This window comes from Typha latifolia, chromosome 3, assembly GCF_019914945.1.
Source record: "Typha latifolia isolate L0001 chromosome 3, TyphaL0001v2, whole genome shotgun sequence".
Classification (NCBI taxonomy): Eukaryota; Viridiplantae; Streptophyta; class Magnoliopsida; order Poales; family Typhaceae; genus Typha; species Typha latifolia.
In genome coordinates this window covers 16,153,082-16,177,895 of record NC_133088.1, presented here as the reverse complement: position 1 = coordinate 16,177,895, position 24,814 = coordinate 16,153,082, and the positions used below count along the sequence as shown (strand labels likewise).

The window sequence follows — 24,814 nt, the reverse complement described above, 5'->3', positions numbered from 1 at the left end:
ATGTCAGTGGATGAGTCACTGTGGACCACGTGGGTTAGTGAAATTTATTAGGGGGTTATTTGCAAATCTCAAAAACAACCCTGAAAAAGTTTTTATATTTCCAACTCTGCGCATTAATAAAAGGCGCGGTCTCCTTCCTCAACCGTTACTATAATCCAAAGCACCGAAGCTCTGCTACAAAGTCTAAACTGAAGACCTTTTCATGTTATTCTTTTTCTTTCGTCTCTCTTCCCAATCCTAAGTTGTTTCTTTTTTCTTGTAACGAAGTAGTCGCAGTTCCTTTTATGATCCCCGGGAAATTATATAAGGAGGATTAGCCTCTAAAGCTTCCGTGATCTTTCCTTTTTCCTACATAGCAAGCAATGGCGGGTGGAGGAGATGGTAACTCGAGGCAGCTCGATCAAACCCCGACGTGGGCCGTCGCAGTTGTGTGTGCTGTTATTATTATTGTATCTATCTTGCTCGAGAAGGGTCTTCATCACCTTGGAGAGGTACCCCAACTGACCAAGATGATACTTTTCGGCTCTTTGACGTGGGTTTCTTCTTGGCCTTCTGCGAGATTTGTTTCTTGAGATATTTACGGAATTCTTGGATCAAGAGTTGGTTTTATTCGGGTAGAGTATTGTTTTTCTTTTTAATATAGTTCTATTAAGAAATTTTGGGTCTTGGATTATTGAAGTGCTTGAAAGATGATATTTTGGGAGGAATAATCCTTCGAAAGATCATACTTTGGTATGTAGGTTTTAACTTTTCTGTACTAAATTTAATACCCCAAAACAGAACAAGAAGAAGTTTGAATGTTTAGATCTTACTTTTTTATTTAATTTTTCTCACTATTCTTTTTGTGCGAATACTCTTCTGGTTATTTACGATAAGGGTAGTTCTAACTATTTCTCTCTCTGCGCTAAGGGTTTTACCTAAATCAGGGAATTTCTTGGAGATATCACTTGAAAAAGTAGCTGAAAGAATAAGTTCTGTATCCTCCTATGCATGTTGAAATTTTTCTTCTTGCTTTACTTGATTTTCATAGTTCTCAAAGTCAATATCTATGTTTTCAGAGTTCTTTCTTGTGTTTATGTCATTCAATTATATTTTGTTGTTACTATATCCTTTATTTATTTTTATGGTAATTATTTGGTCATCATCATAGTTAATTTGTTCTTAATGCTTGAGTTCATTTATTAGTTCCTGTGATGATTGGGAATTCTTTGTTTTCTGTTCTTATAGAATATGATATTGTCTAATATTTATGGATTCAGATTCCTTTCAGCTTTCAGCTTTTCTCATTCTTTCTTTAAAAACATAGAAGAAGAAACTATAAATTTGCTTCAGTATTGCCTCTCTGTCATTCTTTTCCTTTTGGCTTCTATTTATTCTCAGTATAAATCTGAGGCCAGTAATTGCTTTTGCTTCTTAGATTATACTTAGTAGGTTGAAAAGCTTGTATCAAAAGTTAACATGAATTTCGATTTCAGTGGTTTACTGAAAAGCGCAAGAAGGCTATGTTTGAAGCTCTTGAGAAGATTCAGACTGGTATGGAAAATGAAGTTTTTACTTGTCATTACATGAATGTGTGCTCTAATACTTGGATAATTGTCGTCACTCTAAATGTATTCATTACTCGTTACAGACAATTTGGTACTGCAATGACTTTCTTTAACTCTTGTCATGTTTTTCTTTCTTCAGCTGAGTATTTTGTTTCTGAAATTCTATTCTTTTGTTGATTTTGCAGAGTTGATGATTCTTGGGTTTATTTCCTTACTGCTGACTTTTGGACAGAGGTTCATTGTTAAAATATGCATACCTGAGAAAGCTGCAGAGACAATGCTGCCATGCAGAATCCCTGATGATAGCGAGAATGGAGATCATCGCCGTAGACTTTTATGGAATGGAGTGATAAATTTACATCCAAAGCATAGGATCTTGGCTTCAGAAACAACTGTTTCTTCATGTGACAGTGTTAGTAAATCTGCTCTTGTGCTTTTGACAAACAGTTTTCTTGTCCTATAGTTGTATATCTCCGCAAGCACCATTTTGTGCATCTTTTGATATAAGTTCATATTCACAGGAGAACTTATCTCTCGACATAAAAAGATCACTGTTATGATACTATTTGTAGTTATTTTCTTCTTTTCTGACTGTCTATTTTCAGTTTGTTTAGTTTCAACCTCCATATCTTCATATTGTAACTATGGACGTTTTCTTTACCTTCATTTCTGCATTTCTATCAATAGGGGAAGGTGCCACTTATTTCGCTAAATGGAATACATCAGTTACACATTTTCATATTCTTCTTGGCCGTCTTTCATGTAGCATATAGTGCTATCACTATGGCCTTGGGAGGAGCAAAGGTAGGTACACATTTGACATTAATATTTGACAATAGTGGTGCAATTGAGTGTTAACTATCTTTTCCATGCAGATTCGTAAATGGAAGGAGTGGGAAAAGGAGACTTCATCCCCTGTTTACGAATTCTCAACTGGTACTTCTAATTCCTAATTTCTGTGTCTTGTCTACTTTGAGAACTAGTATCGAAGTCGAGATCTTTTGTAAGCTGCAGATCTCGTACTCACCTGATGTGCTTTTGATCCTCATTCAACTATTTCACTCTGCATCTAATTACACTATTTTATCATATCTGAACCAGACATCCTCAAAATTTGCAGATCCTTCGCGATTTAGATTTGCGGAAGACGTATCTTTTGTGAAACAACACACAAGTTTTTGGAACAGAGCCACGAGTTTGCTTTATATAGTAAGTAAAATTGCAAATTCACTTGTCTATATAAAAGAACATGTTATCGACTATCTTCTGTACAGAAGTCACCTTGCAGAGCCCAGTTCATTCCAACCCAGGTTGGGGTCAGGATGGATGAACACCCCTATCCCTCTATCATAGACCACAACAGTTGTTCCTATTGTGGAAATCATTACCTGAATTTTGAATATACAACACCTACCTATTTTGACTCAATTTTTTACCACATATATGATGAATTTGTCTACAGTTCTTTGGAAGAAAAGGTCCACTCCACTATGTGATCATGTGATGTAATGTTCAATGCACATAAAGAGAAAGAAAAGGAAATCCCTTTTATTGGATTTGTCCTCCAAGTATAATATTGACTTCATATTTCCAGTATCAAGTTTTAGACAATTTTGCATATTTACAAACTGAAATGCAGCATAGTCAGATGCCTAACTTAAGATGCATCGTCCCGTCATCTTTGCTTCATGGACTCAAGCATGGTTACCAGGAGTGTGCATGTGCTTTTGGGCGTCATAATTAATTCATGAAAATATAATCAAAATAAGCACATTTTCTCTTAATCTGACTGAGTATTTTGTATTGACTGATAAATATGTACTTCTATGCACACGAAAGGAGTCTGTCATTCCATTTGGATCTCATTTTCTTTCGAAGAAATTACAGGAACTGCTAATGTCATACTTGCTTTATTGACTTAGTACTAGTTCAATTAAGAGCATCATATTACGTGTTCTCATATAATGTTAACTTCTTCTCATTTCTCAACTCATTTATTGTAGGTAAGCTTCTTTCGGCAATTCTTCAGGTCTGTACGTAAGACAGATTACTTGACAATGCGCCACGGATTCATCAATGTAGGTTTCTCTAGTGGCTAATGATATATATATATATCAATAGCCAAATAAGCATTTATTAGTGACCTTTACTTCTGTATAGGTTCATTTAGCTCCAGGGAGTAAGTTTAACTTCCAAAAGTACATAAAAAGATCCTTGGAGGATGATTTTAAAGTTGTTGTTGGAATCAGGTACTTTAATTTGTGAGTTCACGTATTTGTCAATAATAATTTTACAGTTGTTGGTACTTGGTAGTTACTTATTACTATTACCTCCATTTGCCATCCCACTGTCACTTATCAAACGTACTACTTGGCAGAAAAGAAATGAGACTCATTGTAAACATATACAAGCACAACTTAATATATCAAAGATAAACTTTCTGAGTCAAACCTTGAGAGACTTAGATTTACTGAAATATAATAATATGATATAAAGATTAGCCTTTTATATGATTCTTATAATCTTTTTTCTATCTCTTGTTTGACCAGTCCTCTTTTATGGGCATGTGCACTGATCAATTTGCTTCTTGGCGTTAATGGTGAGTTATTCTGTTATATTTTGTAGAGAAGCTGCACCTACAATTCTAAAGTATTGGCAGCCTTATTTTGGAGATTTAACAAGCTCTTCTTATTTAGGATGGCAAGGGTTGTTCTGGGTTTCATTAGCTCCCCCAATTGTAAGTCAGAACTTTGTTGAGTTATTCAATGACCTTTGGCTTATTGTCGATCCTGAATTTTCTTCTGATTGTTCAGATAATCTTGGTAGTTGGAACAAAGCTTCAGGCTATTATCACAAAGATGGCTATTGATATACAAGAGAAACATTCAGTGATTCAAGGCATTCCACTGGTTAACCTTAGTGACCATCATTTTTGGTTTGGACGTCCGCAGTTAGTTCTGTTCCTCATCCATTTCACTTTGTTCCAGGTTTGCAATATCTTTTCTGTTGGTTACGTAATATGAAATCCTCCAAATCACCTCGTTGGCATGTGATTTTGATCTGGACACCCTGCAGATATCATTATTATTACTTCTTTCACGTCTTGTGTTGAATTAACCATTCCACTACATATTGTTGCTAGAAGGAAACTATAGAATTAACCATTCCACTACTAGCATAAGCATCTTTAGCCTTGAGTTTATAATTATTGTATGCTCCTGTTTTGAAGTTATCACATACTCTTATTTCTGTATGGTCAGAATGGAGTTTTTGTTAATCTGGTTATAAACCTTAAGTCCAAGTCTAACAAATATTTTCCAACCTTTTATGCAGAATGCATTTCAACTTATATATTTCTTTTGGATATGGGTGAGGTTTCTCCTTCCAGTTTCCAAGCACCTTTATTGCCTTTATTTATATAATAACTATCTTTACCTTTTCTGCATTTAAGCTGATCCTCTGTTTTTTCCCCTTGTACAGTATGATTTTGGCTTGAGGTCTTGCTTCCACGAGAACTTTAATCTTATCATTATAAGAGTGTGTCTTGGGTAAGCTACAATAATCTTTCCTTGTTGGACAAGTACATTTACGAGGCAATTACGTTTTCCTACTACAAGTATCAGAAATGATAAAAATAAATTATCCTCTAGTATGATGCTTCAAAATTTGGCAAATCTTGTGATAGCTCAACCTCTTAGTGTAATCCATTGAAGTGATACCCTCAACGGAACTCCAAAAGTTAAGTCCCTAACATCAGAAAGTGAGAAGCAAGGCACAAAACAACAGATAAAGAAGCTTCTTTAATGGATGACATGATTCTTCAATTTTTTTTTTTTTTTCTTTTGTATGTGGGGTACAATATTGAGAAACCAATTGTTTGCTTCTTCTTTTGCTGATGGATCTGGGTTTTTATAGGTTACTTTATGGTTTAATTACTCAGCATTGTTTTGTTTGTATTTCTAGAGTGGGGGTCCAAATCTTATGCAGCTACATCACTCTTCCACTTTATGCTCTTGTATCTCAGGTAAATATAGTTTCTTATTGCTTAAGAAGGTCCTTTGCAACTATATATCTAACCTTAAAGAAGAGTAATAGATTTGTGTTAACTATTTTAACATGCATTAGTTGTAGAAAGTGATAATATCGTTTGAGTATTTGGAGAATATGGATGTTTAACATACTAGTTATGCTAATTAATGATAAGTTGATAGTTTTATTCATCTTATAAAGATACTAAAATATGCTTGTGGCAGAAATCAGTCAGATTTTGGTTGGATCTGTGTGAGATTTGAAGCAGAACTACTTCTCGGATGGAAACCAAACTCAAACCTGAGATGTTGGGCTTCAGGTGTTGAAGCTCCCTCCTGAGGATCTAAACCGGAACATTAGCTTTCCGTTACGACTTCCTTTAGCTAATTTAATTTAACATGTTAATCAAGCAAACCGTCTAAGATGGTGAGTTGCATCTACTTACACCATAAGAAATTCATAATAGTAAACCATCAGAAAATCTCTCTCCCTTTTGATATCAAGTATGGCATACAACCACCTAAGAATCTCTCAGTAAATATATGACCACATTGATCAGTCATCTCTGTTGCAGGACACCAAATCACAAGATGTATTAGATGTCTGAAATAAGGGAATGTGTTGGCCCCTCAGAACATATCGTGTGATTTAATTTCATGAGGCTTCCTAGTGTTACTCTATACTGTAAATATGATAGATATTGTGCTTTCATTTTACCTCTGTAAATTAATTGTGTTGTTATGTATAATTATTGTTTTTCTGACTAATGACACAAGGGTTTCTTCTTCAGATGGGAACACATTTGAAGAAGTCCATATTCGATTATCATACAACCAAGGCTCTCAAGAAATGGCACGAATCTGTGAAGAAAAAACGTCGCGAAGGATCTTCACATCATTCATCAAGGACCCCAGGTACAAGCCCTGGAGCAAGCCCAAATGCATCCCCTCTTCACCAACTCTATCGCTACAAAACTATTGGACACACAGGTGCAACGTCAACTCCTACGAGATCCTTCTCTGATGTGGAGAATTCAGATACTGAAATGGAGACCCCATTATCATCGACAACTGCACCGAACAGCATGGCCATTGCACAAACAGAACATCGGTTAGACGTAGAAGAAAATCGCATTGATCCAAATAACTTCTCATTTTCAAAACCTTCTCAAACTGAGAGCCAATCATGATGTCGTGACAGGATACATGTAAAATAGCTCAAGCTTTGACTTGTTGGTGCACAAAATAGGAATGTAAATGTCTTTAAATCAATGCGTGTTTAGTGATACTTGTTATCAAGGATCATCACTCATGCTCTAATACTTCATTCCTCTCCTTTCTAATGGTGAAAGGACTTTAGTGGTTTATTCTCGAGTAGCAGGTAATTTTCAATTGGGCTTAGATCATTGCAGCAAAAGTGCAAAAAGAAAATTGCAGACATATTTATTTAAGAACATTAACTTGTTTCATTACACTGCAGCTACAGGATTCTCCGAAAGAATAATTCGATTATGTTCTATGTATGTGTTTTGAGTAATCAGGTCATATTTCAATTAGGGGCTCTCAATAAAAAAAAACTGTTTATGTGCAGTCATTGCTTCACTTTGAATTTGTTTCATTCATCAACTTGTCCACTTTAAGATGAGGTTCCTAAGTTGGCAGCATACAGTTCAAAGTACTCCATCATGACAAATTGAACTAAAGGGTATCTGGAAGAAAGAAGATAAGTGATCACATGCTATGCTTCAGAAGTGCAGTGTGTGGAGGCACTGAGTTCCCATCAAGTCTGTGTCAATAGTCGATGTCTTTGAATTATAGTTGCAAAATTGCCTCCTCAGAACCAACTTCTGTGTGGAAATATACAACCAAATATTATTCTGGAAAGTATCTTTTTCGAGTATAACCTCCATCTTTTCTAGTAGCATCAAATGTTGCTATAATGTACTACTACCTCTTTGAGTTTTAAGTATTTGTTTTGGCTCCCCAAGTGATGCAGTTGTTGAAATAGCTGGTCACTTGAAAGAGCCAAAGTAGAGGCAACTGGGGCTTTAAATGAGAGGAGCAGGACCCATCCCATTCCCAGATACTAAATGCAGGCTTGAGCATTGTATGTGAGTTTTAGCAGTTCACAATTCTTGCCTCTATTTGAAAGTGCATGGTTGGAATAATTACAGTATATACGCAGATAACTTGGGCCTGAAGCTATCCATATTGGATAGAGTAAGAATTCCATACATGTGCTGAATAAAATTGGCAATTCTTATCTGGCTACTATCCAGTGTCTTTTGGGCAAGCAAAGCTGAGACAAGGGAGTGGTACATTTGGAGGAATGCCAAAGATAGATGACCTACTACCTGCAGTAATGAATAAAGTGCCAATTACTGTTGTCATATTCGAACCTCAATACTGAATTATTACTGCATTATTGCAAACTACCAAAATCCAACTTCATCTTTACATAAAGCATCGTGTCATCAGAGCATCACCAGCCGTTGGCGTCTGCGATCACATGAAAGCATCTCGTGTGCAGACCCACGTTGAATCCTGGATTTTTGACACGTGTGCATCCTTTTTGCGATCTACACCTCCTTTATGAGAAATTTGTCGTAATTTGGAACAAAAGAGAGGGTTTCTCTGCATATTATTTCTTCAAATTTAATAGATCCCCAATTCCACTCTGTATAAAATGGAAAGCCTCAATCTCGAAAGCTCACCTTCCCTCCTCTGCTCTTCTACTCTCTTTCTCTCATGCCTCCCGCGTCGAGAATTCTTCAAACGAATTCCTCCCAAACTCCGGCAGCTCCGCCGCCGGACTCCATGGACTCCGACGCGGTGTTTTTCCTGGCAGCGCTGCTCTGCGCCCTCGTCTGCGTCGTCGGCCTCGCCCTAGTGGCGCGCTGCGCCTGGGCTTGGCGATCCTCCTCCGTGGCAGGTGGCGGCGGCGGCGGGTCTCCGCAGCTCGCGCCCGCAAACAAGGGAATCAAGAAGAAGGCCCTCCAGTCGCTGCCTACGGCGTCGTATGGCGGCGATGGGGGAGAGATGGCGGCGGAGTGCGCGATCTGCCTCGCGGAGTTCGTGGAGGGGGAGGAGATCCGGATCCTGCCGCAGTGCGGGCACAGATTCCACGTCGGATGCGTGGACACGTGGCTCCGCTCCCGCGCGTCGTGCCCCTCTTGTCGCCGGGTCCTCGTCGTGGCGGCGCCGCTGCCGCCGTGTCGGAGGTGCGCCACGTCGTCGGCGGCGGCGGAGGTGGAGGAGGGGGCGAAGGCTAGGGAGGACGGCTACTCCAATAGGTTCCTTCCATAGTAGTATTAGCATCTCGAATCTTACCAGGGAATTGCATAAATTTCAATTCTCTTAGCTTTGATATATATATATATACACATATAAAATATATGAAAAAAGGATAGGATTTATAAGTTATACAAATTTTGCACGTATCTCCTTTTCTTCTCTTTGTTCTTCAGTGGATAAGAATGAGGAGGGGCAAATGAAAAAATAATAATAATAAACGAAGTTTAATTACTGTTTAGCCCTCGGAAGCGAGGGGGTTGTTGGCTTGTGGTAGTTTGTTAAGAGGAATGGATGTGACGGTTAGGGATCATAGAAAGCTCGTGACTTGAGAGTGTCAAGTTGACAGTGTGGCATCCGTAGTAGGGAATAGGTTAACACAAGAACTGCCATTTAATTCTAGCTATTGTTATTATAATCATTAATAACAATAATGGTGATAATTATGATAATAATACTTTAACATTCTCGTAGAACAACTCCGGATTCAAATTTGAATCCAGAATGGAAATTTCGTAGGGAAGTAACATCAAATGTTTATTGTGCTCCACTCTGGTAATCCTGGTATCCTACTTGTCATTCCTCTAGAGCCCACTGGTGTGATTTGTCAAGAGGCTTGCAATTCTCTAAGAGAATCTAATCTATGATGCAAATCAATGGAATTCACGAGTCAAACAGTTCGATTAATCGACAATAGAAAATAAAAGCATGTGAAGTAGATAGATAGTTAAAAAAGAAAAAGAAAAAGAAATAGCACACTCCTGCATGCTTTTCACCATTCCATGCTAATAATAGATTCAGTGATCCCATTTAATACAGAGTTCGAATACCATCTCAATGAAAAGGGTGCAGCTGAAAACTTAGTAATATGTGGTAGTTAACTCAAGTACTGCATGTGGCACAACAGATCAGGGCATAAATTGACGGATTCTAAGTTTCTAATAATCCAAGAACATGGTAATGGTTAGCAATAGTCATTGCAACAAAAGAGAATGAAATGCACCTAAACAGCACAAAAAAAGAGAGGATAAGAGCTTTTAGAATTTCCTGCTTTAAAATGCCTTTTGCCAGATAGAAGTACCAATTTACCAGTCATCCACCTCACTTTGTCGAGCGCTTCTTCATGCTGATCCCCTTCTTCTTCATTCTCCTCATAACTTCGTCCTTCCAAAGGATTACATGATTGGTAGTCAGTCAAGGTGAATGAGTTATGCAAGTTAAGTACATGCCCGGGGATAGGACTGCAACTGCGATGGGGATGATATAAAGGTTTCGTTTTCTAACTACTCCTTTGAGCCAACTGCGAAGAATTCGGCAATAACCTCAAGAGGCATGCCCTTAGTTTCAGGGACTTCCAGAAACACAAATAGGAAAGCTATTATGCACACAATTGCATAAATTCCGAACACACCAGCAAGCCCAAATGAGTTCAGCATCAAGGGAAGACTATAGGTGACGATGATATCTCCAAACCAGAATGTTAGAGCACAGATGGCAATGCACATGCCACGAACCTGAGTTGGGAAGATTTCCGCGCAAAGAATATTTGGAACTGGGCCGAATCCCATGACGAAGAAGCAGAAGTAAATGATGACGCTGATAGTGGAGAGCACAGCATGGACCATCATACCCATGTCCACCAGGTTGGCCACAACCAAGACAATCAAGGATGCAATCAAGATGGGAATCGTGAACAGAAGTAGGGATCTGGGTGAAGGAAAAATAGGGGGCACAATGATTATTACTTCTCTTCATACTAAGATCAAAGTGTCTTAAAATGCAAGAAATTGATATGAGAAATGTATTTGCTAAGTAAATTAAGAAACTGGACAAGAATTATCGGTAAAGAAAGAGCAGCAACCTTCTTCCAGATATATCCATGAGTCTCATGGCAACACCAATAGCAGGAAGCATCAACAGTGTTGTGACGCCACTGATAAGGATAGATGCAGAGTCTGAACTAACGCCAATATTTGCAAGAAGAACTTCAACCCCAGCTTGCTTGAGTATCTGAGGGGTGTAGTATAAAACACCATTTATGCCAGCAAACTGCAGATATACAGAAGGTGCAAAGATAAATATGGCGTAAAGAAAGGATGCTACAGAAGCAGTCCAGTGAAAGCTAACAAGTTTATTTGGAAACTGCATATTAGAAAGACATGACACAGTTCTTTTAGAATTTAAATTCTTTGTTGCTTCTTAAGGGTTTGTGCTTAATCAAAGTAATGTAAAGTGCATGCCACCCAGTGGCCGCTACAGCGCTACGCTACTCCCTTTCCCACGGGTTAATGCTCCAGTTGCTAATTGTTCTAAACCCAACATTTTTACCTGCTGAAGGATTTGAATCCCGATTCCAATTAACAGCGCGTGCCTTACTCCGGGTTCAAAAAGATCTTTCCACTTTGGACCTTTAGCAGCTGCCTCTGATGGATGAACCATTGCGGGACCAATGGTATGCCAGTTCATCTTATGCTTAGAGTATAGAGCAGGATCACTGACCAATGCTGCAGCGTGGATATATTGACCCTCTTCAGGAACTTCACCTCCTGGAAGTGACCCAGACACACCCTCTTGATGCAAATAAATTCTTTTTAAACCTCTTTCCTTCTTCCCATCCGTCCCATTTCTCTCAGACCATTCCCAAGCAAGTTGCCATCCTCCACCAATACCCAAACTACTGACTGCCTCCCCACCATACCCCTGCAGCATGAGACTGCTACTTCTTCTCATATCTAAGACACTCTGTCGTGGGGCAATCTCCATTTCTTCCATGCTTGTTTGGTGAGAAAGCAATGGACTTTGCAGGTTATCAGAATCACTACCAATGCCATCAGATTCATAGTTTTCGTTGCCCCTTTGAAGACTTTCTTCATCCCATTCCTCAGTTTTTGGATGCTGCTCCGCTACACTGAACATGCTGCCAAAATTGGGAAATCGTGTACTTCTAGCACTTCCCATCTCAGGCAGCTTCTCATGCACACTTCCAAAAAGAGTGACCAAGGGGTCGATGAGAGGTACACTCTGGTTCTCCACAGTGCCATGGTGAGAGACAGGAGCAAGAGCACTTCCAAGGGCACTTTGTCCCTTAACAGGCTGGGCAATCCAAGAAAGGTCCTCTCCAGGCCCATACAAGGTCATCTGTTCCTTATGAGAAGATGCTCCCTGATCATCAATTAGCTCATTAGCAGGGCCAATAATGTACTCTTCAATAGATGTATCTCCCCTTACACCCAAGCCTTCAACAAGAAGGGCCATTTCTCCTGTACAGATAAAAGAAAATTCAACTTTTCACGTTTAACATGATCGAGCAACATAGAGGAAATAACAATACTTCAGTGGAAGAACATAAGATTCATTAATAGATTGCTAAAATAGCATTCCATCAATAAATAAAATTTTATTCAACACTGAGAGATACAGATATTTAGTTATTCAGTACTAACAAAACTAAACATATCTATTCTGAAATGAACCATAGAATCTGTGGCACGACAAACCTGAGACATCTTCCCTTCCGCGCAATCTTTGCAAAACCTGTTTGGCCTCTACCATTCGCCCTTTACTTACAAGCCACCTTGGAGATTCCGGCAAATAGAAAATTGTCAGCAAGAAGTAGAATAGCGAAGGAATAGAGAGAACTCCAAGCATTAGTCTCCAGTCTGGCTTCGGCATCAAGGACATCCTAAAGAGCACACAGTAGGACAGAAACAATCCTCCACAGCCACTGAATTGAGGAAGAGTATTCAACGACCCCCTTACCTCCGATGGAGCCGTCTCAGAAATATATACAGGAACAAGTGTAACAGCCAAACCGATACCAAATCCATCTATAAGCCTTGCCAAGAGTAAGACATAGATATTGGGAGACCACAGCATTATAAGCCCGCTAACAAAGTAGATGATCGATGAGATAATTAGCAATGGGCGCCTACCAACCCTGTCTGATACTGCTCCAGAGAATGTCGTAGTTATTGTGGCCCCGATAAGCGACATCGCTAAAATTAGCCCCTCGACAGTGGGATCACTCTCTAATTTAAATTCTTCCTTTATATAGAGAACAGCCCCTAGATAAAATAAAATAAAAATTATTGAAAGCTAATCAAATACTATAAGAAACAAACAGAACTTTATCAGCATAAAATTTACCGGATACTTCCAAAGTAAACACTAACGACTAAGTAATTTGCATAGGCCCAAAAATATGACAAGCAACTTGCAATCAGAAATTTACCTGCAACAGTAGCATTGTCCCATCCCTGCAACAAATTACCAATAGAAGCAGCAACAGCAACAAGAAGAGCTCCTGCCATCTTTTATAATAATGAAAGAAAAATTTATAAAACGGACGAATTATTCAGGAATAAATTATCTAATAAAGAGAGACATATACGAATTTGCCGCCGGAGTAATCACAATATAAGGTACAAATTTTAACAACGAAACTAGAATAAGATCAAACAAAAGGATTTCAGATTAACTCTCATACCTCTCGAGGAAGACCGCAAACACGAGCAAGCGCGAGATACAGCTCCCTGTACTTCCCCAAACTATATATACGTCTAAAATCTAAGAAATAAAAAAGCGAAAAAATCACAAATCCACTGCAAGGGAAAGATCAAACGAATGGTTTACTCGCTGCTCTCGGGTAGTATTTTATCTAAGAACTTCTTTGGAGTAGAGGAATCTATAAAAAAAAAATCTTTGCTATATCTCGCGCTGTTCTTCTCAGGAAGAGGAAGAAGAGGAAGAAGAGGAAGAAGGAGAGAAAGAAGCGATAGCCGAAGCCAGCGGAAGAGGAACGTCCTCTCTGATCTAGTTACGCATTCCTCGGCTCTTCTTAAACGGATTAACTGATAATTTTGTATATAAGACCTTACATTGAAGAGATTTTGCAGTTAAATCCAGATCTATGATATCATATTCTAAAGTTATCAAGTAGTTACTTACGAATTTCTCTTTTCTGAAACACCTTTTTTCTAAATTTAAATAATAATTATTATTATTTAATAAGAGATTAGATTCAAATAGCTCCTATCTAATTCAAATCTATCTTTTATCTGATCTGGAAATGATAAGAAACTACTTTAAACGTAGTAACAGAAAAATCTGCATATAAAACTTTACGTTGAAAATATTTTGCTGTTTGCACCCCTAGATCCGAGATATTTGTAGACAGATACAGAGATACTACGTTACCATATTCTCTTTTCTGAAACAGTTCTCTATTTGAATGTAAAAAATGGTTAATTGAAATCACCAATTTTTTTCCTTACCACTTGGACCTTTTCACCCAAAAAAATTCAGAGTTCATGTAATTAACTTTTTTTTTTCAATTAAGTAATTTATGTGAATATGTATTTAGTTCAGAAAATTTATATGGATAATTTAAATTTTTAGATAATGTACATAAAAATAATTATTATTATTCAGAGGACTAAATATAATTATTCTAATAAAAAATAACAAGATTTTCTTTTTAAGAAAAACAAAATGTCCAAAAACAGTTTTAGGGTGTTATTTATAAATTTCATTAAGTTTCCTATGTATTTGCCTTTATTCACTAGACTTTTTTTATCATTATATGGATTGGACAAAATGGCAACCTTTTTAAAATATAGAGGTATTTAGGCTTAGTTAGTTATATAATCTAGACTTTAAGTCATGTGTATCATCAAAATTACTCTGAATTAAATATTATCACTTGCTTCAAGTTAACATAATTCATTGAGAAGAAGAACATTGCCAGAACGAGATGCCGAAGCGTTACGAAGAGTAAACGATTGATATTAGACCGTGGAGTCAAATTTCTCGTGTCATGTGCAATGACGACGACACCTTACCATGGAAGAAGTTGGCTGACGAAGCAGAGGAAAACGGAGCCGGAATCGTATTGCTCTTTCAAGCCAATTGCACAGCAGAATTATGAATGGAGTCGCATAGTTAAGCCAAACTATCAAATAATTTTCTATACAATAGTAATTTAAAATTAGACTAAATTCATAAACTCTTTAGTCATGAGAAAGTTATCTGTCAAAACTTTGGAAGAACTTTAGTTAAATGAGATAACCACTACACGAAGAAAACCTCTAACTTTGGATGGTCAAGCTCTCATGGCCTCGCCTGAAGCCTTCTTCTTCCTCTCTTCCCGAGTTCCTCGCCTTCCCGTTGTCCTCTCGACCCAAACCCACCAATTCTATAACCCCACTAACCTCTCCTTCCCTCGGCGACTCCTATATGGTTTTGACCCAAGAGCTCTACGACTCCATGAAATCCCTGTCCTCAATTTCCGAGGCCCAGAAGCTCCATGCCCGTCTCTTCTCTCTCGGCCTCACCTCCTCCGTCTTCCTCCAGAACAATCTCGTCAACGCTTACTTCAATTGCGGCGCTCTCGATGATGCCCGACATGTGTTTGAAGGAATATCCGATCCAAATGTGATCTCTTACAACATGATGATTAACGGGTATTCGAAGTTTGGTAGATTAGGTGACGCGGTCAAAATGTTCGATGAAATGCCCGTTAGAGATGCTTCCTCTTGGAATACACTTATGTCTGGGTACTTCCGCAACGGAAAATTTTTGGAAATAGCGGAGGTGTTTGTTTTGATGCGCCGCTGTGCAAATTGTGAGGCGAATATATTTACTTTTACATGTGCGATGAAAGCTTGTGGTGCTATTCAGAATCGTGAATTGGGCCTTCAGTTGCATGGTCTTGCTGAAAAATTCGACTTTGGAGGAGACCCACAAGTTGAGGGGGCTCTAATTGACATGTATGTTAAGTGTGATGCCACTGATTTAGCTGCTAAATTATTTGATCAGGTGGCAAGTCCAGATCTTTTCTCTTGGAACAGTATGCTGTGGGGTTACTCGAAGTCTTATGGTGCAGGATGTGCTCTTGAATTGTTTAATAAGATGCCTGAACGGGATGTCGTATCATGGAATATGATGGTATCAATGTTGTCCCAAAATGGGCGAGGGGAAGAAGCCCTTTCCATGATCATAGATATGCGTAATGAAGGTCTAGAACTTAATTCTATGACTTACACTAGCATTCTTACTGCATGTGCTAATATATCTAATTTGGAATGGGGAAAGCATCTTCATGCTCATATTATTAGGAACCAACTGAGTATTGATGCATTTGTTGGGAGTGCCCTGGTCAACTTTTATGCCAAATGTGGCCATCTGGAGGTAGCAAAGAGAACATTTGACTCTTTACCTGAACGTAACATTGTGGCATGGACAGCTCTTATTGGCGGATTTGCTCTATGCGGGTGTGTGAAAGAATCTACGGAGTTATTTAATCAGATGAGAGCAAAATTGCTTACCTCTGACCAGTTTACACTAGCATCTTTAATAAGTGCTTGTTGCAGCAGGATGAGTATATCTCTTGGGAGTCAGTTACATTCACTTTCTTTGAAGAGTGGCTATATTTTAGCTGTTCCTGTGTCCAATGCGCTCATTACAATGTATGCAAAGTGTGGTGATGTAAAGACTGCTGAGTCCATCTTTGGTTCGATGGTCACAAGAGATGTCATATCATGGACTAGCATGATTACTGCATATTCTCAGATGGGGAATGTTAATAAAGCTAGTGAGTTCTTTTATAATATGACCACCAGGAATGTAGTTACTTGGAACGCGATGTTAGGTGCATATATACAGCATGGGAATGAGGAACAAGGCCTCAAATTGTATGCCACCATGCGAAGGGAAAATAATGTAAGTCCAGATTGGGTTACATTTGTGATGCTGTTTAGAGCCTGTGCTGATATAGCAGCAGTTAGACTCAGTAATCAGATTGTGGCTCACACCGTCAGAGTGGGGCTTAATCTGGACATTTCAGTGGCTAATGCGATCATCACTATGTACTCCAAATGTGGAAAGATAGTAGAAGCTCGAGAGTTCTTCAATTCTGTTGTCAATAAGGATTTGGTTACTTGGAATGCCATGATCACAGGATATGCACAGAATGGTGATGGGAAGAAAGCTATAGATATCTTTGAGGGCATGTTGGATAAGGGAATAAAACCGGATTACATAAGCTATGTTGCAGTTTTATCAGGATGTAGTCACTCTGGACTCGTGCAGGAAGGAAAATTTTATTTTGATTACATGACCAGAGTTCATAACATATCTCCAGGTCTAGAGCATTTTTCTTGCATGGTAGATCTTCTCAGCCGAGCAGGTTTTCTGGAAGAAGCAAAGAACTTGATACATAACATGCCGATCCAACCAAGTGCTGAAGTTTGGGGAGCTCTCCTTGGAGCTTGTAAGACATATCGCAATGCAGAACTTGCAGAAATTGCTGCGAAACATCTATTTGAATTAGATTCGCAAGATTCCGGAAGCTATATGCTTCTGTCAAAGATATATGCTGATGCAGGGAAGTCGGATGATTCTGCAGGAGTAAGAAAACTAATGAGAGACAAAGGGATAAGAAAGAATCCTGGCTATAGTTGGACCGAAGTGGATAATAAAGTTCACATTTTTACAGCTGATGATGCAAACCATCCACAAATAGTGACCATTCGGAGAAAGCTAGATGAACTGGTTGAAAAAATTGAGCCTCTCGGTTACGTAAAGATGGCAACTTCACAATCGCAGAGCCAGCACAGTGAGAAGCTAGCTGTAGCTTTTGCATTGATAAGCTTGCCTCCTTGGATGCCCATCCATATTATGAAGAATCTTCGCATCTGCAGTGATTGTCACACTACAATCAAGTTAATATCATTGGTAACTGCTAGGGAGGTGGTGGTTAGAGATGCCGTCCGCTTTCACCATTTCAAAGAAGGGGATTGCTCTTGTGGGGACTACTGGTGATATAGAGATTATTTGTCTCATGAAACGCAACCTTCACAACAACAAAAGAGAAGTTCTACCCGGACTTGAATAGATCAAATTGATTTGTTTGTTAAGTTGCACACCAGGCAATCGGTATAGATCTTGTTTCAGCTGATTATAAATCTTCTATCTCAAATATTTGAAGTCGGTCTCCTTTCATGATCTCCTCTTTGGCATCCAACTAATACTGTACTTGATCCTATATCCCGACTCTTACCTCAACGACTTTCAAGTTTTTGGAAGGAAGACCTCTCCAAATTCCCTTCAACTTTCTCGTGGAATCCACAGTGGAATGCGTCAGTGGTTGCTGTGTGTGATCGAGCAATCCGCAATCGTCGTCGAGATTGCAGCAACCCGGTTGGGCCTGGATTCCGTGATGAAGCTAATGGTCTATTTGTCCACAAATCGTGCTTTTCTCCGACCCGGGCTGGGCCTGGCGTCTGGGATGAAATTTTGTTTCCATGGCTACATTTGGACAGACAAAGACTTAACAATAGAAACAAAGAGCGAGTACTTCCGAGTCACACAAAGGGGCTCTCTGTCTTCTAGAATCTTATGCATGGCATAGTAATCCTGCAAAAAGGTTGGGGAGGGTATCTGCTGAATGAACTTGAAACTGAAATGCCAAGAATTTATTCTTATTTAGGGCAAGAAATTTTTTTGAATCCAAGAAGCTTCCGAATTAATATTAAAACAATAATTGTAGAAGGATACAAAGCATAACAGCATACATAAATAGTTCAGAAATTCACTTATGAACAAGAAAAACTAAGAGTCATCGATCAATTGAATCTCCAGACTTGCTCGAGAATTACTCAATAATTTGATGCTTTTTTTTTTACTGTAATTAAGAAATGGTTGCGATTCTCATACAACAAAGTTTCCAGTGGATGAAGTACAAAAGAAGAATGTTTACTAACAGTGCCCCATAGCTAAGTTTTAAGATGTACGAGTACATAATCATTCACGAGTTAGTGGATTTTGTACTTCATCAAATAAATCGTGGTAATTAACCAAATTCTTCAGAAGTGCCACTTCTTTTCAAGTACATTTTAAACTGAAATACAAAAAGGATCTGTAAGAACAGAGGATACAACAAAACATATACAAGTCTAACACTTCATTAAGCCCCAGGTACGTCCCTCATACTAATATTCAAACTATTTCTCATTGTCCGTCTTCCAACTCCCATGTTGCCCTTTTGCATCATAGCAACAAACTCACCGTAGTCAATTCGGCCATCCTGAAACAAACAGAAGAAGCATGAGAGTCCCAACAAAGAGGTATACCAGCTTATAAAAATTTGTTTATCATCTTTGTTGGCAAAAATATGCAGCTAGTCAGCAACATGAAGATTTGGACAAAATTAAAAATAGACCTTGTTTAGCATCAATTCCAAAGTTCTTTGGCTATATGAAGGCAATCCACGACATCTAGCTTTTCACAAAAATACAAGATGTAGTTGTATGAAGTATATGATGTGCCTTTCTAAAGTTTTACGATATTGTGTTAGTGATATTTTTCCAGCAGGAGACTTCAAAAGTTAAAGGTGTATAGGGTAATAAGACCTCCAAGAGATCTATGTGACCATTTTCTCAAACCATAAGAGTGCAAATAGGCATGCTTAAATCATCCAGGTTCTGAGCATTTATGTTAAACACCAATTGGTTGATCACACAAAAGTAAGATAATCTCGAGCTGGAAACAAAGGAAAAAATGCTATTGTTGTTGTTACCAAATAAAAAAAAGTTGCTGTTACTAATTTGACCATAGAGATAAAGTTCCTAAATTTGTATGAAGCAGAATTTCTGTAGGCAGCTTCAAGCCAACATAGATATCCATATTAGAGAGGAATGGTGTCAAGTTCCTCAAAGCCAAGATAACTTTAACCACAGCAAAACACTTTAGGATCCTCAAAGAAAAGGAAAGTTCAGATTCAAGAATTGTTTTGCTAGGTCCACTTATGTATATGATGTTTTAACATTCCAACAATGTTCTATCATTTTAAAAGAAACACGTACTAATATATGTTCTACTGACATGCTACTCATGAAGATTGCTCTAGTTAAGACCATTTATGCCATGCAAGTTTTAGAAATAAAAGATTATATTGACATTTTAGTACATGATGGAACTTACATTATCTTGATCCACTTCTTTAATGATATCTTCAAGAAAAACATCTGGCATGTTATGCTCTTTACAAGCTTGCTGGAGTTCGTCGACCGTAATATAACCACTTCCATCTTTGTCAAAATATGAAAAGGCTGCCACAAGATGTTCTTCACGTTCTAATTTGTTCAGATGCACTGTTGCAGCAATGAATTCTTTGTAATCAATGGTACCACTGTTGTCTATATCAGCCTATAATGATGATAACCAGTGAGACAATCCCGGCATATGAAATTATTCTAGCAACAAATTTATCAATCTCAAGTAACCAAAAGAATCTTCAAAGAACAGAACAATAATTGTATTCAACATCAAATGTCAAGCCAACGCAATTCAAAACAAGAGGAAAGATTAAAACGCAATTCATAACAAGAGGAAAGATTAAATCAACTAAAACTTATATGGCTATATGTGGAAAAGTCAGTATACATATAATATGCCATCCATATTAGTTCTGGAGTATAAAGCAATTTCCAAGGAAAGAGTTCTAGCAGTCTATCCAACTCATGGCCCAAGAAAGTAGACCATGTAAATAGAATTCTTGAATGCACCAGGGAGAAGTATGGTATAAACCACTTTCTGAAGGGTTAGCCAATTATGTTTCAGCATCCAAGTGATTGAACTTTCCATCCTCTACAAGCTGGTACTTTACCAATCTCTGGAAGTCCTAGAGGCCAGTGGAAAGGAAGTTGGAAAACTGGAGAACAGACTGGATACCTCATCAGAGCCAATTGATGCTCTCACTACAATTAATGAATCTATCTATCTTTTGTCACAAATTAGCTAATTTTTCAAGTTGAAGCATTTACTATGAGATCAATTCCCAAAGTTCTTGAAAGAACTTTTGTTTTTAAGAGAAGACACAGACAATAAGACCGATACTCTAGATGCATGTGCAATTATTAAATCACTTGCTCTGTTCTATGTTTCAATCATCCAGTGTGATGCAGCCATTTGACAAACTGCAAATTTGATGGGATAACGAACTTACGGCTTCCATAAGATCACGGATTTCTGTATCCTTCAGTGTAGAGCCATATCTTCTTAGACCTGCTTTGAGCTCATCGAATGTGATTGCACCACTGTTGTCAGTATCCATTGCCTTGAACATTTCTTTTAATCCAGCAATCTCTTCTTCTGAAAGGCTTTCAGCTATTACCTGGTAAAATGTAAAACAACTCTTTTAGTTTGTGATGACCATAGTGATGTGCCAACTATGATGATAATAAAGGCACATAATAAGAAGACTATAATTATCATCATAAATTTCTCCTGGCACAAACCACAAAAGGACTAGAAATTCTCAGTATAAGTCCTAGGAGACTCGGCAATTAATGAGTAATGGTAACCCAATTAATAATTTCAAACCAAAGATAGCAAGATGAGCATGATAGATTTTATAGATCACTCATTTTCTTACAAATACCCACAGAAAATTGTCTACCAATAATTTTCCTAAAGGTTCTATGGTCATGATTGTGTTATCATGTAGAGTACTTTAGTACCAAAGTTCTGTAACATATCAACAGAATTGCTTACAAGCAGACAATTTCAAAGAAAAAAAAAAATGAACAATGAACTTTTATACACAGAGGCAGCAGTATCAAAATTAACTAGTTTTCCTTATTGTAAAGGACATTCAGGACTAACAAGAGAATTTGTCAAAAGATAAGATAAAAAGCAGACCAAAGTCATCTTAACATGCTAACAGTTCATCATTGCAAACAAACCTTCCAAATAGTTTGAGTTTCGTTATAACTATTTAAAGAAAATTAAATGCACTCACTCGCAAAGCCATCTTCTTTAGCTTATTCATTGCAGAAAATTGTTTGAGGCGAGAGAGGACAGCTGGATCTAGAGCCCGATCAGGAGCAACTCCATTCTCACATATCCAGGGATGACCTGCTTGCAAGTGAAGACTATAATTTGTGGAAACATTTATATATTTTTCAAGGTGAAGTATAAACAATGAACAGCGTCCATAAGCTCAATAAATCATACTATCTACTCCTTCCTAGGGAAAAGCATTATGTTCATAAACTTTTGCTTATAAACACAAGGCAGCATTTTGTCGATGCAAATTGCCATATTGCAAAGGCTATGCAATAGCTCCTCATTCAATAAATATTTGCTTTTCTCATAAAAGACTAGATGCAACAAGTACTTTCCTTAACTCTATGGACTATAAAAGCATTTTTCACTTGTACTTATGATTGAACAAATTATTTATATGGCTCTGGATTGCAACAAAGAAGTCATCCCAAGCAACAAATTTGGTAGACAATTCAGAGGACAAATAATAACACCTTTTGGCTACTCCCAGAGGACATTATCAATATATTACAATCAAGAAAGGAGATGAGTTTATAAAGTAAGAGTTCAAGAAGACTAACATAGAACTTCATGAGCTGTCAAGCGCTGTGAAGGATGAGGACAGAGCATTCTCCTTATAAGATCTTTTGCACTATCAGATATGAAAGGCCATGGTTCCGAATCAAAATCAATGAACCCCTTCAGAACTGCATCAAATATTCCTTGTTGTGTTTCTGGAAAGAGATAAGGAGGAAAATAATCAGTTTTACTAATTCTATCGACATTAAAAAGATGATGCAGTGAGCAGTGAGTTATACCCGCCCAAAATGGTGGTACACCACTCAGCAAGATGTAAAGAATAACACCAGCTGTCCAGACATCAGCTTCTGGTCCATAATGCTTGCGTAGTACCTCCGGAGCGACATAGTATGGGCTGCCAACCACATCGGTGAACACCTGACCTGAAGTTGCACGGATCCAAATAAAAATTAAGTCCAGTACGCATAGAAAGTGACACCAGAGCATATGCATTTGGTTCTAATACTCTATACAAAGAGGTTACCACACCAAAGTTAATTTATGACGTGGAAATTAAGGATTAAAGATACAGAATAACAAGAGAAAATTAGTTTAATATAAATAAGAAAGTAGTCAGAAACAGCCTGTGACAAAAATAACTCAATTGCCAGTGACAAAAATAACTCAATTGTTATGACTACAATAGAAACAAGATATTATATGGTGGATTTATGATATTTATCAAGCCGTATTGTCTAATATTCTCAGATGGGATTGTCTAATAATTTGCAGAAGGAATCAAGTCTTGTGGCAGCAGTCAGAATTTCATGGTTAGAATTGGTTCCATTTGCTCCTTACCCGGCTTAAAGAACACCGAGAGCCCGAAATCAATAGCCTTAAGTGACGAATCATCTTCCTTATTAACCAGCAAGAAATTTTCCGGCTTGAGGTCCCGATGCATGACACCAAGTGAGTGGCATGCCTCTACAACACCAACAATAATCCTCGTAAGCTCAGCTGCCTTGCGCTCACTGTAATGCCCCCTCTGAATAATTCGATCAAAGAGTTCCCCTCCGGCACAGAGCTCCATCACAATGTGCACACAGAGCGTATCCTCGTACGCACCCTTGATTTTGACAACATTTTTATGCCCCGCGAGGTGGTGCATGATCTGGATCTCCCTGCGAACGTCCTCGACGTCCTCTTTTGATATGAGCTTACGCTTTGCGATGGACTTGCAGGCATAGTCGACGCCAGTGGCGATCTCGGTGCAAAGGTATGTTGTGCCGAATTGTCCTTGCCCTAGCTTCCGGCCGAGAATGTAGAGGTCCCGAATGTTTGGGGTTCTGTGGCCGAGAACGTTGTTGGTGTTGGGGTCAAAGCCCCGTCTTATGGCAGCGGCAGCGGACATGGGTTTGGTCCTCGGCTTGGGGCTGACGACGGCGTTGACCTCTGTGTCCTTGGCTTTTTGGGGGGAGTAGGAGCCGTCGGAGGAGTGATTGCGATTAGAGGTGGATCGCTCCGTGGGCTCCAAGATGCCTTGGTGGTACTTGCTTCCAAAAGATCCGCGGCATGTGTTGCCCATTAAAGGGAGGATATATCCCTCAAGAATATAGCATCAAAACCTCAACGAAATCGAAGAGAAATCACGAAATCTAGAAGGATAAAAAGGAACTAGAAGGAAGATCTTTTGAGCTAAATTCCACTCGCTTGGCTTCCTCCCACTGGAAATACTCGATTTCAGATATTCCAGTAGCAAATTAGATCACGAACTCATCAAGCCCTCAGTGAATAGTGATACTTCTTCGACCGATCGAGCTGGAACCTAAACTGAGATCGAGTGCTAGGGTTCGCACTTAGACGTGGAGGAGAGAAGGGATCGAGAAGGGAAGGAGAGTAACGGAAACCGGAAGGAATTCGAGGCGGCGGCCGAATCGAAGGCGGATTTATAAAGGGAGAAACGAAGGAGCCTTCATGCCGACTTCTCGATCTCCCTTTGGACAGAGTGACGGGTTATATTTCTCGTTTCTTTTCTTTTCTTTTCTTTTTTTCTTTTCTCAAAAGATTTTTTTTTATTTAAATAGAAGGTGTGAAATGGCTTTCGTCTCTTTTAAAGTTTAAATTATGTCGCGCTTTCCAGGAAATTTTGGTGCGTGAGATCGAAAGCTACGTGGGCGGCGGATTAGGTACGATTCCACTATTTAGAGTTTAGTTTGCGGAGGGGATCACACCTTATCACTCCGATCATGACCGTTCTTCGTGGTTATATTACTGAATTAGGTGTATAATAAGAACACTCGCACATGGCTAAAGAGTTGACCTATCGAAAAGGACAATGGTCCAATCCAACTGTCCAAGAGTTGTGATCTGGCCACTTCTTTTCTAACAAATGGAATTGTTTTGCTTAGATTTTTTTTTTTTGTTGGCTGGATTAAAGAGTTGTTTATGCTTAGATGAGAAAGTAAACCTTTCCATAACTCGTATCTTTCTTCGTTATTGGTTACTAAAGGGTGAAGAGTGTGTATACTCGAGGTATAACGCCGTGTGCCTCAGGAAGAAGGAAACTTATCTATGATATAGTGATGCACTTATTAAGCTTTTACT

General features: G+C 38.5%; 5 protein-coding genes across 7 annotated transcripts; 3 read left to right on the top strand and 2 right to left on the bottom strand.

Annotated features, from left to right (window-relative positions):
- Positions 1 to 227: 227 nt before the first annotated feature.
- Positions 228 to 6,942, top strand: LOC140783273 (MLO-like protein 9). 2 transcript variants are annotated; one of them, XM_073130092.1, is made up of 15 exons: positions 228 to 491; positions 1,476 to 1,533; positions 1,733 to 1,959; positions 2,235 to 2,351; positions 2,423 to 2,483; positions 2,668 to 2,756; positions 3,551 to 3,625; positions 3,708 to 3,796; positions 4,097 to 4,146; positions 4,244 to 4,284; positions 4,361 to 4,534; positions 4,881 to 4,916; positions 5,028 to 5,095; positions 5,511 to 5,571; positions 6,367 to 6,942. In XM_073130092.1, the coding sequence occupies exons 1-15, from the start codon at positions 363 to 365 to the stop codon at positions 6,763 to 6,765; spliced, it is 1,674 nt and encodes a 557-aa protein (XP_072986193.1). In that variant the 5' UTR covers positions 228 to 362; the 3' UTR covers positions 6,766 to 6,942. The 2 variants fall into 2 exon arrangements, with proteins under 2 accessions (XP_072986193.1, XP_072986192.1); XM_073130091.1 differs by lacking the exon at positions 4,097 to 4,146 and having other exon boundaries at positions 4,173 to 4,284.
- Positions 6,943 to 8,269: 1,327 nt separating this feature from the next.
- On the top strand, positions 8,270 to 9,028 carry LOC140784654 (RING-H2 finger protein ATL8-like). Its single transcript, XM_073132174.1, has one exon. It carries the CDS (start codon positions 8,324 to 8,326, stop codon positions 8,879 to 8,881), a length of 558 nt encoding a protein of 185 aa, XP_072988275.1. The 5' UTR covers positions 8,270 to 8,323; the 3' UTR covers positions 8,882 to 9,028.
- A 569-nt stretch (positions 9,029 to 9,597) lies between these two features.
- Positions 9,598 to 13,176, bottom strand: LOC140784683 (monosaccharide-sensing protein 2-like). 2 transcript variants are annotated; one of them, XM_073132206.1, is made up of 5 exons: positions 13,098 to 13,176; positions 12,364 to 12,930; positions 11,195 to 12,126; positions 10,728 to 10,915; positions 9,598 to 10,573 (listed from the first exon to the last, which is right to left on the bottom strand). In XM_073132206.1, the coding sequence occupies exons 1-5, from the start codon at positions 13,174 to 13,176 to the stop codon at positions 10,150 to 10,152; spliced, it is 2,190 nt and encodes a 729-aa protein (XP_072988307.1). In that variant the 3' UTR covers positions 9,598 to 10,149. The 2 variants fall into 2 exon arrangements, with proteins under 2 accessions (XP_072988307.1, XP_072988308.1); XM_073132207.1 differs by having other exon boundaries at positions 9,598 to 10,610; positions 10,765 to 10,915.
- A 1,653-nt stretch (positions 13,177 to 14,829) lies between these two features.
- On the top strand, positions 14,830 to 17,851 carry LOC140783694 (pentatricopeptide repeat-containing protein At3g26782, mitochondrial-like). Its single transcript, XM_073130667.1, has one exon. It carries the CDS (start codon positions 14,963 to 14,965, stop codon positions 17,684 to 17,686), a length of 2,724 nt encoding a protein of 907 aa, XP_072986768.1. The 5' UTR covers positions 14,830 to 14,962; the 3' UTR covers positions 17,687 to 17,851.
- An 813-nt stretch (positions 17,852 to 18,664) lies between these two features.
- On the bottom strand, positions 18,665 to 24,267 carry LOC140783696 (calcium-dependent protein kinase 26-like). The gene is made up of 7 exons (XM_073130668.1): positions 23,069 to 24,267; positions 22,510 to 22,653; positions 22,273 to 22,425; positions 21,666 to 21,781; positions 20,871 to 21,038; positions 19,847 to 20,071; positions 18,665 to 18,950 (listed from the first exon to the last, which is right to left on the bottom strand). The coding sequence occupies exons 1-7, from the start codon at positions 23,793 to 23,795 to the stop codon at positions 18,831 to 18,833; spliced, it is 1,653 nt and encodes a 550-aa protein (XP_072986769.1). The 5' UTR covers positions 23,796 to 24,267; the 3' UTR covers positions 18,665 to 18,830.
- Positions 24,268 to 24,814: the final 547 nt, after the last annotated feature.

Excerpts from the sequence above, each read along its gene's own strand:
- LOC140783696 (XM_073130668.1), bottom strand. The coding sequence starts at position 23,795 with ATGGGCAACACATGCCGCGGATCTTTTGGAAGCAAGTACCACCAAGGC. Across the intron at positions 22,654-23,068 it reads CTCGGTGTTCTTTAAGCCGG|GTCAGGTGTTCACCGATGTG; the intron begins GTAAGGAGCAAA and ends GTGCAACTTCAG. Across the intron at positions 18,951-19,846 it reads AAGAAGTGGATCAAGATAAT|GATGGCCGAATTGACTACGG; the intron begins GTAAGTTCCATC and ends TGTTTGTTTCAG.
- LOC140783273 (XM_073130091.1), top strand. The coding sequence starts at position 363 with ATGGCGGGTGGAGGAGATGGTAACTCGAGGCAGCTCGATCAAACCCCG. Across the intron at positions 4,917-5,027 it reads TATATTTCTTTTGGATATGG|TATGATTTTGGCTTGAGGTC; the intron begins GTGAGGTTTCTC and ends CCCCTTGTACAG. Across the intron at positions 5,572-6,366 it reads TTTATGCTCTTGTATCTCAG|ATGGGAACACATTTGAAGAA; the intron begins GTAAATATAGTT and ends TTTCTTCTTCAG.
- LOC140783694 (XM_073130667.1), top strand. The coding sequence starts at position 14,963 with ATGGTCAAGCTCTCATGGCCTCGCCTGAAGCCTTCTTCTTCCTCTCTT.
- LOC140784654 (XM_073132174.1), top strand. The coding sequence starts at position 8,324 with ATGCCTCCCGCGTCGAGAATTCTTCAAACGAATTCCTCCCAAACTCCG.
- LOC140784683 (XM_073132206.1), bottom strand. The coding sequence starts at position 13,176 with ATGGCAGGAGCTCTTCTTGTTGCTGTTGCTGCTTCTATTGGTAATTTG. Across the intron at positions 12,931-13,097 it reads GGACAATGCTACTGTTGCAG|GGGCTGTTCTCTATATAAAG; the intron begins GTAAATTTCTGA and ends TATTTTATCTAG. Across the intron at positions 10,916-11,194 it reads GGATTCAAATCCTTCAGCAG|TTTGCTGGCATAAATGGTGT; the intron begins GTAAAAATGTTG and ends GTATATCTGCAG.